The sequence below is a fragment of the Equus asinus genome, chromosome 28 (assembly GCF_041296235.1).
Source record: "Equus asinus isolate D_3611 breed Donkey chromosome 28, EquAss-T2T_v2, whole genome shotgun sequence".
NCBI classification, from domain to species: domain Eukaryota; kingdom Metazoa; phylum Chordata; class Mammalia; order Perissodactyla; family Equidae; genus Equus; species Equus asinus.
This window is the reverse complement of record NC_091817.1, coordinates 33,183,870-33,198,406: the sequence shown is the minus strand read 5'-3', so window position 1 is coordinate 33,198,406 and position 14,537 is coordinate 33,183,870. Positions and strand designations below refer to the sequence as shown.

Below are 14,537 nucleotides of genomic sequence, written 5' to 3'. Positions count from 1 at the left end.
TCCATTCCTGCCTTACTCAATACATTATCCACAGTGTAGCAGAGTGATCTAAGCCACAAATCTGACATTCCTGTCCAGCTTGCAGTCTTCCAATGGCTCCTTGCTGTCTTCAATCTAAAATCCAAACTCCTCAATTCAGCATAATAGACTGTCCTCTAGTCACATCTGGACACTACAGCCTGATCTTAAACCTTGCCAAATTAAAGGACCATGGTCTCTAACTTGTGTCTTTGGGTGTGGTCATCAATGGGCCTGAAATGTATTTCCTACCTTATCTATCTAGGGAATCATCCTACTGGATTCAGCCCAATTGCAACCTCTTCTCCGACTTCTCAAAGTCAAGCTCTTCACCATTTATGCTCTCAGAAGGCCTTCTATGTACCTGTATTATATAAATATTGCTGTATTTATTGACACGTCTACTCCAATAAACTGAATCATATTCACACATAATAATAGACAATAAATTTTATTAAAAGACTGAATGGTTAGTATATTCACTCAGCTAATGGTCTTGAGGTCCCTTCCGTTGAGTTACTCTAAGATCTCATACAATGTTTCTGTCTGGTATCTACTTTCTCTTCCCAGTGCATATCCTTCTATTTCATCCTTAAACAAACGATAGCGTTAAAGACAGAGTGAAATGAAACACTTCTTTAATAAGCATTTTTAAAATACTTTACTATCCCTACTTGGAAAAATGAGGATTGGCTTAACTAGATGACTCTGTGTTTATGCTTCCATGCCTGCATGACCATCTGATTCCACCTGAACTACACAAGGAACAGCAATTTGTTGCCCCACATATCCCACCCACCAGACACTAAGTCCACTATTCATAGAAACCCAATAGCCATACCTCATTCTCTGTCTTTCTCTGCACTTACATATAAGCTCTCACATCCACCCCAAGAACTTTAACAAAGGAGGAGAAAAGAATTCCTCAATTGCTAGCATACTGCAGATAGTAAATGTAGAGGATTCTTTTGGTTGATTTTCCCAGCCTCTACCCCCAGCATCCATTTTCTCCTCCGTTCCTAACAAATTTCATTCCATGTAACCACTCCTCTCCCATGTGACCATGTGTTTCAGGAGAAGCCAACCACATCCTCAGGCCAAGGGATGGGCCTGGTTGGCTAAGAATAATTCCATCTGTCTTTACCAGTGACTAATTTAGGAAAGGGAATATAATCCAATTTTGGTCAATGAAATGAGAGGTTAAGTTTGCTGTAAGCTTCTGGAAAAGTCCTTCCTCATTCTTAAAAGGAAAAGAGCCATGTGAAGGCAGTGTTTGTGTCTCTTTCCCTCCCCTGCCAAACAACAACCCCAAATATAACTACCTTGCACATGTTTCAACTAGAAAACTTAAAGTATTACTATTTTTCAAATAGCGATCAGAAGATAAAACGTTCACACAAGTTTCAAAACAGTAATCAGTCAACATTTACTAGGTAACATAACAACAGAGCCTTCTTGCCTTTGCTCTGAAAAGTTGTGGTAAAGCTCAGAGACAACTGGGTGTGTGTAAAAAGAAACAGGTAGTAAACAAAGAGAAGTCCAAAAGGCAGTACTGATCTTGGGAGAGAAGAATAAGCAGCAGATGGCAAATTGATCAAAATATTAAGGAAAAAAATGTGTGTCAGTGGCCAAGGAAGGTAGAGCAATTTTACTTGGGTTCTAAATTCAACCAAAGAAGTAAATAGTACTCACATATCTTTTGGAACATAGAAAAGCAAAATGGCAACTTAGGGAAAAAAAAAACTGGCCTAACTAGTAATTTAGCATTTTTTAAATTCTGAACTTTTCCCTCATTTAGGTTTAGGGCAATTTTGATGACAAATCTAAAAATGCTTTAAATTTTAAATATGAAGTGCAAAACAGCCTGCAAAGATCACAAATTAGACCCTAATCAGGACAAAATGGGAGGGAGTTACCAAAGAGAAAGGCCAAATCCTCGTTACCTGAAACCTAAAATAATATGATCTCTTGACCTCCAGATCCACAAGGAAGCAAAGAGGCCCAAAAGAGCTAAATTTGGGCCTAGCAACAGTTAGCTGTGGCGGTACCCTCAAGTGATCTGGCTGCATCAATGCTACCATTTAAAAATTTCTAGGGGGCCAGCCCCATGGCCAAGTGGTTAAGTTTGCCTACTCCGCTGCGGTGGCCAAGGGTTTCGCCGGTTCGAATCCTGGGCACAGACACGGCACCGCTCATCAGGCCATGTTGAGGCGGCATCCCACATGCCACAACTAGAAGGACCCACAACTAAAATATACAACTATGTACTGGGGGGCTTTGGGGAGAAGAAGAAGAAGAAAAAAAAAAGATTGGCAAGACGTTAACGCAGGTGCCGATCTTTAAAAAAAAAAAAAGGAAATTAAGCAACTTATTAGACAAGGACAAAGGACTAGGAGTCAGAGGTCTTGGATCTCTGTTTTGCAACTAACTAGTTAAACGACCCTGGGCAAGTCAACTTGAACCTCAATTTCCTCTCTTGTAAAATGAAAGGACTGAATTAGCCTGAAATTATTCTGTGCTTTTTAGCAATGTCACACGATTAGCAATAGACATGAATCTAGAACTCAGACCTAGCTCAGTAGTACCTCAAAATAATGTTTCTAAATAGCCTCACAAAAGGGAGAAAGACTATGAAACAACATGTGGATGGCAGAGGCAGTTAAGACAAATGGGTGGAGGGAAAGGTTTCATGTTGGGACTAAAAAGAGATGAATAAAATTAAAGGTGATGAACTTGATATTAACGTACAGAGTAAGGGATATAAAATAGGTGGAGCACAATGAGGAAGATCAGAGAAGAGGCAGGTTATAAACGCAAGGGAGCAGGAATCAAAGATAACCTTAGCTGTGACTTTCAAAACTGAATTTGGGGGGATAAAATACGAAGAGAAAATTACACAAATCCAAACAGGAGGTGACCAACACTTTGACCACAGAGCACAGAGACAGGGGGAGATATAACTCATTTTCAGGAAGTGGAAAAATTTAGTAACCAACTAACCCAATAAAAAGACAGCAATAAGCTAATTTAATTTAAAAAATAATTTTTAAAAAACGTATTAAGGAACTATAGACATGGGAAATATGGCTTGAATAACAAGAACATCTCAATGTCATAACAGTTTTAATATAATCAGAACTATGAAACCATCTCCTAGAGCTGTTTCTCAAACTGAAGGTAGTGATCAATTAATGAGTCGTGACCAACAATTTTTTAATATAATGAAAAAGAAAATGTCAGGATAATGTCAGGGTGGAGTAAAGGTAAATGGCTGTTTTATCTGAAATTTCTATCTCAGTTGTCCATGTATAAATAAGTAGTGTGTGCTAGGTTGAAATATAAAACATATTTCTTACTCTGCATCATGGTCAAAAAGGTTTCAAAACTTTTTATTATGGAAGTTTTCAAAAATAAAGTAGAGAGTAGAGTATAATGAGTCCCCATATAGCTACCATGTAGCTTCAACAATTTCTGAATGTCATTTTTTTTCCTGAATGTCATTTTTATTGAACAACCTTTACTGAAAGGAAGTGAAAACTATAAGAACTCTTATGTTGCAATAAAAAATTTAAAAAGCAACATTTAAATAAAACTTTCTATACTTTCCCCAAAGACTTTCCTTATATAAAGGACGAGTTAAAATTTATATTCCTTTAGTATTCAATATGATCTCACAAATGGCAAAATGTAAGATATAAATTTCAGATCTTGTTTGCCAAATCAAATGCCTACTATTTTTGTGAGTTAATCTCTATCAATTATAGTTAATTTAATTAATTTAATTATAATTAATTATATATTATATAATTAATTATATATAATTATATATATTATATAAATATTTAATTATAATTAAATATAATTAATTTAATAGTAAGATTAAAAATCTAGTCTTAAAATTAAGACCAAGTTCTCTAGTTTCATATGATCATAAATTTAAAAATTCAAGTGAATTGACAATACTTAATAAATAAGAGACTGATGGATACAAGCAACAAGATCAAACATTAAAATTTTTAAAAATAATTTCTAAGCCCTTAACTAAACAATAAATGAATTTTTCTGACCCCATACAGTTACTGAGAAAATATTTTGAAAATTTAAAAATACCTACCCAAAAGCATATCATAAGATCACTTTACTTCCTATTTATGTCCACCGCTAATTCATCTCACCACCCCATTGCTAATACTACAAAATCAAAGGAAGAAATATATTTTGTAAATCAGACACATAACAATTTTTATTTGTTAAACCGTTTTCTTGAAAAATTACATGCAATAGCAAATACTATCAACTTCACGATGTTATTTTTTAAAGTGAACATTTTTCCTATCCTAATCTAGCACCTTAAAGAGCTTGAAGAGTTTTTGAATGTCATTTTTAAAACTTCTTATGGAAATTTTTAAATATACACAAAAGTAGAGAGACTATTATAATGAACTCCCATATACCGATCATTTAGCTTCAACAATTTTTGAATGTCATTTCTTTCCTGAATGCCACTTTTACGTAAGTTTTTATTTTAAAGTAATATTGAAAAATATTTACATTTAAGTACAACTCACAAACTGTCCACTAAAGTTTTCTAGCCAATGATTATGCTGATGGAAAAAAATGCCTTTAGAAATATTTTTACATGTGATACAAATCAACATTATTGGAAAAAAGTTACAATTTCAAAGCTCACATAATCCTACCTATTTTCTAATTAAAATAAACAGCAAAGCTTGTGAAAATTTAACACAAAATTAAGAAATAAAAAAATTTATTTTAAGACACTGAAAACAAATTGTAAAATATTAAAACTCTCACCTGCTTCTGTAACATAAGAGTTATCGATACTGTACGTTTTGTAAGAAAATGAAGCCCTTCAAGTTACTTCTCCAGTGTACCAAGTATTTTCAAGCTTTCATAGACATGTAGTTCCCTTACACACAAGAATATCAATATGTTAACTAGAAGTGTACCAATGATTAAATTTCACCTATCAATTCAGACAATTCATAGATCACACCACTTAAACCTTACAGGTCCAATTGCTCCTCTCTTCTAAAGTTTACCAAATTCAGGCAAACAGGTGAGAGTCATGAAATATAATTATATAAACATTGCCAGAAATGCTGAAATATAGGCAGATCCATGCTATACCTGAGTTAAAATTATGGCTGTCAAAAAAGTTTGCTCCTGCTTGTGACTCTCCTAAGCCTCCCTGAACAAACTCACTCCTCTTAAATTCCACTGTTACTTGAACCTCATATGGCATGCCTGGGCAAATTTGATGACTTGGATTTTGTTTTAAAAGCCAGGCTTACTGCCAAGTCTGCTGTGTCTACTCCCCTGTCCCACCAGGACAGCTTTAGACAACACCTCCCTTATTTATGTTACTGCTGTGAGCAGTCAAACTACCGCTTACTATCAAATGAAGCTCAACCTACTCAGGTTTCCATCCTCTCAAGAGTAATGTGATTGACTTCACTGTATTATGGCTTCCTCAACCTCACATCTTATTTAAAATAAAACACCACCATACTGAATCATCAACTACTCAATACTAAGAAGGAAAGCAAAGGACAAGTTACACTTCACAATCAGTAACACAACTTGTTATTTTCTCTTAAAAGATTTCCATTTTAAAATCAGTATTCATATTATTACTTTCTCTGAAGAAAAATTAATTCCACATTTTCTTACCAAAAATGTTCTTACGATCACACTTCATTGAAAAAACAAATACAGAGCAAAACTCCAAAGCAGAACTTGGGATATGCCTTCAATAAAAATACGTATAATTTTAGGCAAAGTTTACTGGTTGCCACAGAAAGGTAAGTCATAATAAGAAGTTGATTCTACAAATTACTCTAAATTAATACCTTAAAGGCTTAAGATACAGGCCTTACTAGACCTCTACAATTTCTTGACCATGTACATAATACTCAAGTTTTAATTTTTATATCCTCTAATAAAACTACTACAGTATTACCTCTGCTAATAGTTTAGAATATATGCCAAAATATCTCTTCTGTATTGGCAAATGGGAAAATCTAAGAAAGCGCAGGCACAGCAATGCTCTTAGAATGATAAAGTTTTAACAAAACAATATGACATTGAAATTTTTTCCTCCATTTTTCCCCACACTCACTAAAACTTTTATTCACCAATCTCCATCACAAAATTCTGCTAATACCCCCAGAAGCATCCTCTACCCCATCAGGAAAAATGTCAAAGAAACAATATATTATTCTTCCAAGTGAAATGGTGAAATGTTTATCACTGACCAATCAGCTAATACATATTTTCACCACATTCAAGTCTAAAGAAAAACCTGACCGATGGTATGAAAGTAAGGCTCAGCAGTAATGAAATCCTCCTTTACAGTACCTAGTGTGCTGTACTAACACACCATTAAATTTCTACAGGAAACCATACAAGCAACTTCCCTTTTTTCGTACTGATTTAAATATCCAATTATACTTAGTATGGTTAGCAAAACAACCATCTTTCACACTATACTGAGGCAGTAACAACTTAATTCAAGAAAGTAGAAAAACATAATTAAAAGTGAATGACCTTCAGTACTTATATTTAGTAAGATATGAGAAAAAAGGTAAGATTGCAAAGAATAATAGAATTAAGAGGATAAAATAAAAATGTCTAAGACAAATATTCCAAGACATTTAAGTAAGGCTTAAATGACTGGATCTCTCATCTGCCCCTACTCTCTCTCAACGTTTTAGTTTAACATAGGGAAAAGAGTCTAGAAAAGAGGAGGAAGTAAAAAATAACCTATCACAAGTTTGTGTGTGTGTGCATGTGTGGGTTTAAGGAAATGTTAACTACCACCAATCAATGAGCACCACTGGACCAAGGACTGTGCTAAGAGCTTTAAACACATTATCTCATTTAACACAAGCTATAACAAAACTGTTGAGTAAAAATTATCAATAAAAATTGAAAAGTGAGAAAACGAAATTATCTAAAGACAGTAAACTATAAAGAATACATGAATCAGATCTCCAAACACTAAACAAAGCAAAAACACCACAGATTAAAAAGGACAATGATCTAGGAAAGGTTCCTCAACTTTACATATGAAAAAGTTGTGTATTAAAGTGATATCTGACAAATTACACATATCTTATCATAAATTAAATTTCTTACAAAAATACACATTGTATCTAAGATACTTCTCCCCTTTAAAAAAGCAGCCATAGATAAGATACAGGATAGCATACACTTCCCAGTGATTCTCATTCAGGGCTAGAAGGTCAATTATTTAGTAATGAACAAACCCTAAGAATTAAACTTTAAATTTGAAAAGCAAAGATTATGATAACATCAAACTAAACTACAGCTATACACTCAATACACGAAAACAGAGCACCACAAGCTGCCCTTTATAACAGTAAATAATGTTAATAAAATACATTACACATTTAACCAATTTCAAATTCTCCCAAATTTACTATTGAAGTATATCTTCATTTTGAAGCTAGGCATTAAGTAAAAGAAAGTTTAAACAGAATAGTTTGATTAATTTTTAAATGAAAAAATCAAGCTAGCACTGTCCTCATTTTTTTTTTAAAAAAAAAGCTAAAGACTCTAGGATCTTAAATTTTCTTTAATGGAAAATTGCTTACATCTCTGTAAGCAATAACCTTAAAAAGTCAGTCACAAACCGATCTGATGTTATCAAGTGTTAAATCATCAAATCATCTAATCTGCACTTTATTAAGCTTGCTTAGGACATTCACTAAATTCAGCCCCTTGGCTTGTCCTCAGTCTCCATCCACTAACCCCCTCCTCCAAATATTTTTCAAAAAATCTTCTGTATGGAAATTTAGATGAGATACAAGTACACTCAAAACTTTAGAGAGATGGAAAACCTGAAGCCCAAAATTATCAAGATCTGCTGTCTTATGGAACTGACCAATAAAAGCTAAAGAACTGAAACAAGTCTCATCAACTTCCTCTACCACAAAAAAAAAGTGAGCACTGACTCAAAACTTAAGCAGTATGTATTCATTAATCCAACAAATATTAGATGCCTACCATGTTAAAGGCACTGTGCTAGGCACTGATAATACCACTATGAACAAGATATAGACATTATCTGCCCTCATGGAACTTCCATTCCAGTGAGGAAGAGAATCCAAAAACAAGTAAACACACTGATACTGATCTGAATTCTACCAAGCAATTTGTTCTCATGACCGACTTCACTGTATATTATCGTCCTAAAAGCATATTAGTTAATCCACTTAGCTCCTTCAAACTACACACTCAAAATTATGCTTATTAAAATGAAAACTAATTTTGTGAACAAAGAATTTTGAAAACTTAGCTTTGAATGTAAAACCTATCTTTCTCAATAGAATTTAAATGTTAGCTCCTAGGTGTTCATAGCAGCACTATCCACAATAGCCAAAAGGTAGAAAAAGCCCATTCATTCAATGGATGAATGGATAAACAAATTGGGGCATATATACAATAGAATATTATTCAGCCATAGAAAGGAATGAAGTAGTACTACTTCACTCTACATTCTACAACGTGAAGGTTGACACAGAAGGTCACATATGTATGATTCCATTTCTATGAAATATCCAGAATAGGTAAATCCAGAGACATCTCAGATTAGCGACTGGGCCGCCAGGGACTGGTAAGGGGACAGGGAGAACCAGGAGCAACTGCTTATTGGGTTCAGGGTTTCCTTTTGGGGTGATAAAAATGTCCTGGAACTAGACAGAAGTGGTGCTGGCACAACATTGTGAATGCACTAAATGCCACTGAATCATTCACTTTAACATGGTTTATGTCATGTGTATCTCACCTTAATTTAAAAAAAAAAACGAAATACCCACTAGAATATTTTAAGGTGGACTTTTTGTCACAAATAAACCTGCTCAAGTTTAACTTTGGGAATTTCAATTATAAATCAAGTTTTAAATCTTAACTCCTTCTAGACCCATTTTAATATCAAAATGGCTCTTTGGGTTTCTACGTCAAAAATCATTTCTTAAAAAGCTGTTTTCACAGCTTTTGAATGTTATTCATTATTTTGCATGTATATACACTTCCTACTCATATGATAATACTCCCTTATTATTCATTTTTGGTTAACATATTTATTGATCATATATTTGGTATATAATGTGCTCTAATCAAGTTTGTGCCCAATAAAAGTTTGCTGACATCATCAACTGTTTATCTTCTTTATAATGAAAACACTCATTCAAACGGTTTGTCTTTATTTTGTTAAATCTCAATAATCTAAGTACAATTCAATGCCATTCTCTCCACAAATGCCACTTTTCCCCATTTCTACCCCTATTATAACATGCACCACCATTCAGTCTACCTACTACTATAGTTATTTGGGTTATATGTCCCTCGACCCATTTCCCAAGCGCTGTGAGGGGCCTCAGTCATTGCATCCATCCTAACATTACCAAGTACCTAACAGTACCTCAACACAATAGGGGCTTAAATGATGTTAGTAGAATTGAAAGAAACGCAGCCAACAAATACCTACTATAAATTATTTACTACGTTGAAAAAGACATCTAACATATAAAGACTAAAAGGATTGATAAGACAAATACTGCCCAGAGAATGCTTATGCCTTACGTTCAGATACGTTTTTCAGTGCAATTCTACAGAAGTCTGTTGAACATCAACATGAACATGAAGTAATTCATCTAATATCCAGAAAGAATAAATAGGGATTAGTCTTATCCATCTCCCTTTTGAAGTTCGCCTGCATATGTAATAGGGAAACTCAACTTAATGAACCACAGTATTCCAAACCAGGTCACAGGAGAGCTCTAAGTCCCCAGCCATCCTGTTTCTATTTCCTGATTGGTCTGACCTCCAAGCATTATGGTGCCCAGCCTTCCAAATTCACGATCTCCTTTAAAATATCTTCCGAGATGAGCTTTTTCTTAAAATAAAAACTGATTTCCAGAACTTCCTAGGAATATTATGAACAAGGTACCCCACTTTTTTTTAATCTTCCGAAACACTTCGCTCAAGAAAAGAAACCCAGTTTTCAGAAAAGTCCCGTTATAGCTACACTTCGAATTAAATGTGGGCCATAAACTTGCCCAAGTGGAAGTTAACACGGTAGCATTACTCTCCTGGCAAAGGAGATTTAAACAGACATGTGAAACGAATTTTAGAGCTCCTACACTTCAAGAATGCGCATCTTCCAAATAAAGATTTTTAAAAACCACCTAGAATAGATGAAAAACGAAGTGCGCTTACGCTTCACGGGGATAACAACATTCTCTCCGCACCACGCTGGCAAAGCAGCGACAATCAGACGCCACCTGGGCAGCGGCCCCGACCCTCGGCCTCCAAACCCCCAGCGTCCACTGGCCACAGGCGTCCCGCAGTCGAGTTCCCCACTAGTTCGCTCCCAGGCAAGCCCGCGGCCACTTCCACGTCGCTGCGACCCACACGCCTCCTCAGCGATTTAAATCCGCTCTACACTCACCACACGCAGACACACACGGTGTTACGACTCGGACAACCAAGGGACCAGGGAGGGGGCGAGCTCGTACGAGCTAGGAGAGGAGCGGACGCTCCTCGGTCCCGCCCGGCCCGGCACCCACCTGCAGGCCGCGAGCCCGGGGGCGGCGGCGCCGGCACCCCGTCCTCGCCAAAGACGAGTTTGAAGTCGAGCTCGTCGTGGGCGCCACAGTTTGCAGTAGTCATCGGCGTGGCCCAGGGTGCTGCGGCTCCTCCTCAGGCGGCGGCGGCGGCGGCGGCGGCGGCGGCGGCTCCTCAGCGCCGCTTCATGCCGGGCCGCGCCGGCCAGGAGGTCGCGGCTCCGCGGCAAACTTTCCGGGCGGGGACCGCGACGCTGAGCGTTCCGTTCCGAACTCGAGAGGTGGCCGGGCGCCGAAATGCAACAGGAGTCACCGCCACAGCCAGTCGCTGGTGCCTAAGCCTCCACCGTCGCCTTAGCCGATATTCCCCGCCCCCGAACAGCCGCCGGCGCCAGCGCGCTCCCGCGCCGTGCTGCGCGCCCGACCCCGCCCCCTACCGCGCGCCCATCGGACTGTGCAGCCCAAAGGCCACTGGCGCCGCGGGCTGCCGGCCTACCGCGTGACTCCCTCTCCCGGAGGAGGAAGTCACGTGAACGTAGAGAGCTGGATAGCCCCGCTACCTCTTGGGAGTTGTAGTTCGGTCTCTATCCCTCCCTCACCTCCTTCTAAGCCAGGCCCCGGGACCGGGATGTGGGGCCGATAGCCCTCTCTAATTGGATTGGGGAGCCCACCACCCGCCAATCGGAGAAAATCCCTTTCCTTATTGGGCGGACCTCACGTCGAGGAAGGGGCTACAGAGCTCTGGGGTTATGGGTTCAGTAACGGGAGACTGAAGTGTTACTCTCGATGGCTGGCTACGGAGGAGGTGTCAGGGCCCCGGAGGGTTACGTGGACGCCACTCACATCCTAATCCCCCTACCCCAAACCTAATGGCGGAGTCTCGAGGGGGCGGGCACCGGATCGAGCCTCCAGCTAGGTTGGGGCGGAGTCGGAGACCTGGGTTGCGTGATATGTCCCGAGTCTGAGCTCCGGGTCGCTGCAGACCCACCCCTGTGGGGCGGGGCCCGCGCTTGGCTGGCTGCGCCTTTGTCTGCCCCCAGGAGACGGCCTGGCAGCTGCTCCCTCGAGGAGTACCGGCACATTCGAAGCCTCGGCAAAGCGCGACAGGCAGGGCCTGTCCCCTGCTGGAAGTCGGGCAGACTGAATCAGAAAGCCCGTTGTGAACTCGCGCCACTCACTGCCTCTGTGACCTCTGCATCCAAATGCACATCCATGAAAGTGGGAGGGATTATGCTACCTAAACAGTGGCTGTTAGTGGGGAGGAAGTGACACTGTGTCTGAAGAACCGTTTTTCGCTCTCGGCCACTCCCCAGCGGGCCTGTCGTTCCCCGAGAGGACCCAAGATGCCTCCTCCTGAGGTCTGGGGTGAAGGCCATGCCCGGGGACGCTGAGCCTGGCTTGTTTGCTTAGGGCTCCTCCAAGGCGAGGAGTGGACCAGGAGCTGGGAGAGGCAGCGGTGAGGGACTTCCCTAGCTCCAGGCCCCGCAGGGCATAGCATCCCTAGAAGCCCGTTGCTGGAGAAACCCAGGGCGCTATGTCTCAGAAGCTGGGGTGCAGGTGCAAGGGCCCAGGCACATCCCACAACCGCCCACAAAAAGCTCCTGGGAGAAGAGGGCAAGGTGGAGTGGGTTGCAGAGTCAACATATGGACTGATAACTTGAGCTACTAGGGAGCACTATGGAGAGCCCAACTAGACCTTGGGTCAGGAGGACAGGAAATGTCCAGAGTAAGTGAGATGTTCATCTTGGATCGGTTCATCCCCGAAGTCAGAAAACTTTTCCTGCCTTGTGCTCTGTCCCCATACCTGTGCTGGACCTTGGGTCGCAGAGATAAATTAGCCTCCCTTCAGCAGTGGGGAAGAGGAAGCCAACAAATCTATAATCACTGTACAGAGAGACTAGGGCTGTGCCAGGAGCTCAGAGAAGGTTCATAATCCCCTGGCTGCAGGACCTCCAAGGGTTAAATAGGAATTAGAAAGATGGGCAAAAGATAAGGAAGATGGTTCCTGGCAGAGAACAAACTTCCAAAGACTTGGAGACCAGAAAGTACATGCAGCGAGCAGAAGACAAAGGTAAGGCAGGATGAATGGGCAGAGTGCTGCAGGCCACTGCAAGGTATCTGGACTTCATCCTGAGGGCAGTAGGGAGCCATGGAAGGGTTTAAAGCAGGGGACTTCCATGTTCAGAATTCTGGATGAATCACTGGATTGGATTGGGGGAGGGTGAGGTTAGAGACAGGAGAAGATAACTGTCATCAAGGAGTGAGAGCAAATGGCATCAGATGGCTGGAATATCCACCCAAAAAGCTATCCTACCATCAAAGGATCTCCAGCCTTGAGTGCCTTAGTGTGGAACTCATAGCTCAAACACCACACTAACTTTGCAGTTTTATGCCCTAGGTAGATGGCTAGCCCTCCAATTAGTACCACATGTAACATGACCCTGGTATAGTGAAAGGCCCCAGAAGCTTGGCCAGCTCACCTCCCACTCTCCATAAAACTTAATGCAGGATGTGTCCCCCTGCCCCTACATACACATACTTCCAAGGTTATCATCTGGATCGATAAAATGGACCTTTATCTAGCCCCTGTGCTCTCCAGGTATAACTTGATCTGAACCAGGAGCTCAGCCAGCCAGCCAGCCAGGCCAGGGAGAAGGCAGGGAGACCCTGGGCCTGTCAGCCCCACCACTGGGAAGGGACCATAGAAGCTGCAGATGGGTTGAAAAACTCAACCATTCATCAAATGCTCAGTGATGCATCTGTGTTCTCAGCCACTGTGCACCTGGAGAACACTTAGAAGGGGCCATACCTTGGGGAAGGTTTCTGGTGTGGAGAAAACAAAACCCTAACCTGGAGTGATAAGGGCTGGGACAGGGGTAGGCACCAACTGCAGGAAGAGTGTCACCACCTTTGTAAGAAAGGCAGCAATGGCTGGAGCTCTGCAGGCTGTGACAGGGGTCTGTCTCCTACTTGCACACCAATACAAAAACTTTCTCCACTCCTTTTTCTCAGCTAGGGCCAGGACCTCCTCCATGAACTCTTCCTCAGGCCAGCTCCAAAGCTCTCTTAGATGGCAGGAGGCCATCTGACCTGCCTCCAGCCTTCTGAGAGCCCTGTGAAACCAGGAGGCCCAGGGGACCAGTGTAGTAGTCAGAACCCCAGACTGGGCCAGGTTGGTGGACAAGGACTGTGTGAGTCCCTGTACACCCCTGCTCCCTCCTGCAAGAATGCCAGCTAAGCCTGAGATTTAGGGAAAGCCATCTTTTTCATCAGCTGCCACAAGCCTGGCCCTGAGACGCCACTGTTGACCACTCTCCAGTGGCCTCTGAGCCATAGGATGGTATAACTTAGCCCCGTCCAGCCCTCCTTGTTCCACAGTAGTGGAAATAGGAGCCTTGGAGGAAAGAGTTTAGAACAGCTCTTCCTCTCCATGCCACACACTGCGCCCCTAACAAGCTCTTATTTGATTCTTCTTCTGTGCCTGTTCCCCACCCCCATGCCAAGGCTGGCCATAGGGGACACAAGGACTGCCCTTGAGCAGCTCCCATTCTGAGCAGAGGCAATAAGACCAGCCAAGTATAATCAAAGAAAGTTAGTTGCTGAAGTCAGCAAAGGGTGCTGAGAAGACAGGGTCAGCACTTTGTCCTCAAATGCTAGGCTGAGGAGTTTGGACTTGATCCAGAGGCAGTGGAGAGCCATGGAAGAGTCCTGAGCAGGAGTGACACCTGGAAGGAACTAAATAAGCAGGACTGTAGGGGTAAGAGATTCCCCATTCATCTTTGCACACAGTCTGGTCTTCTTGCTGTGGCCTTCAGAAGACCTGCCACCTTCTGAACCAGCCTTACTCACCCCTCCCTCTCGTGCTCATAACAAAGCATTTGTCCCCAAAAATGTGATGAGCTAAGA

General features: G+C 41.2%; 1 protein-coding gene across 4 annotated transcripts in view; it reads right to left on the bottom strand.

Moving 5' to 3' along the window:
* NFATC3 (nuclear factor of activated T cells 3) overlaps positions 1-11,089 on the bottom strand; it is a 127,682-nt gene extending 116,593 nt beyond the window's left edge. For all 4 annotated transcript variants that reach the window (XM_070500773.1, XM_014827665.3, XM_070500774.1 and 1 more), the window contains exon 1: positions 10,635-11,089. In XM_070500773.1, coding sequence (XP_070356874.1) covers positions 10,635-10,737 — 103 coding nt within the window. In that variant the 5' untranslated portion in view covers positions 10,738-11,089. The remainder of the gene's footprint in view (positions 1-10,634) is intronic.
* Between the last annotated feature and the right edge of the window lie 3,448 nt (positions 11,090-14,537).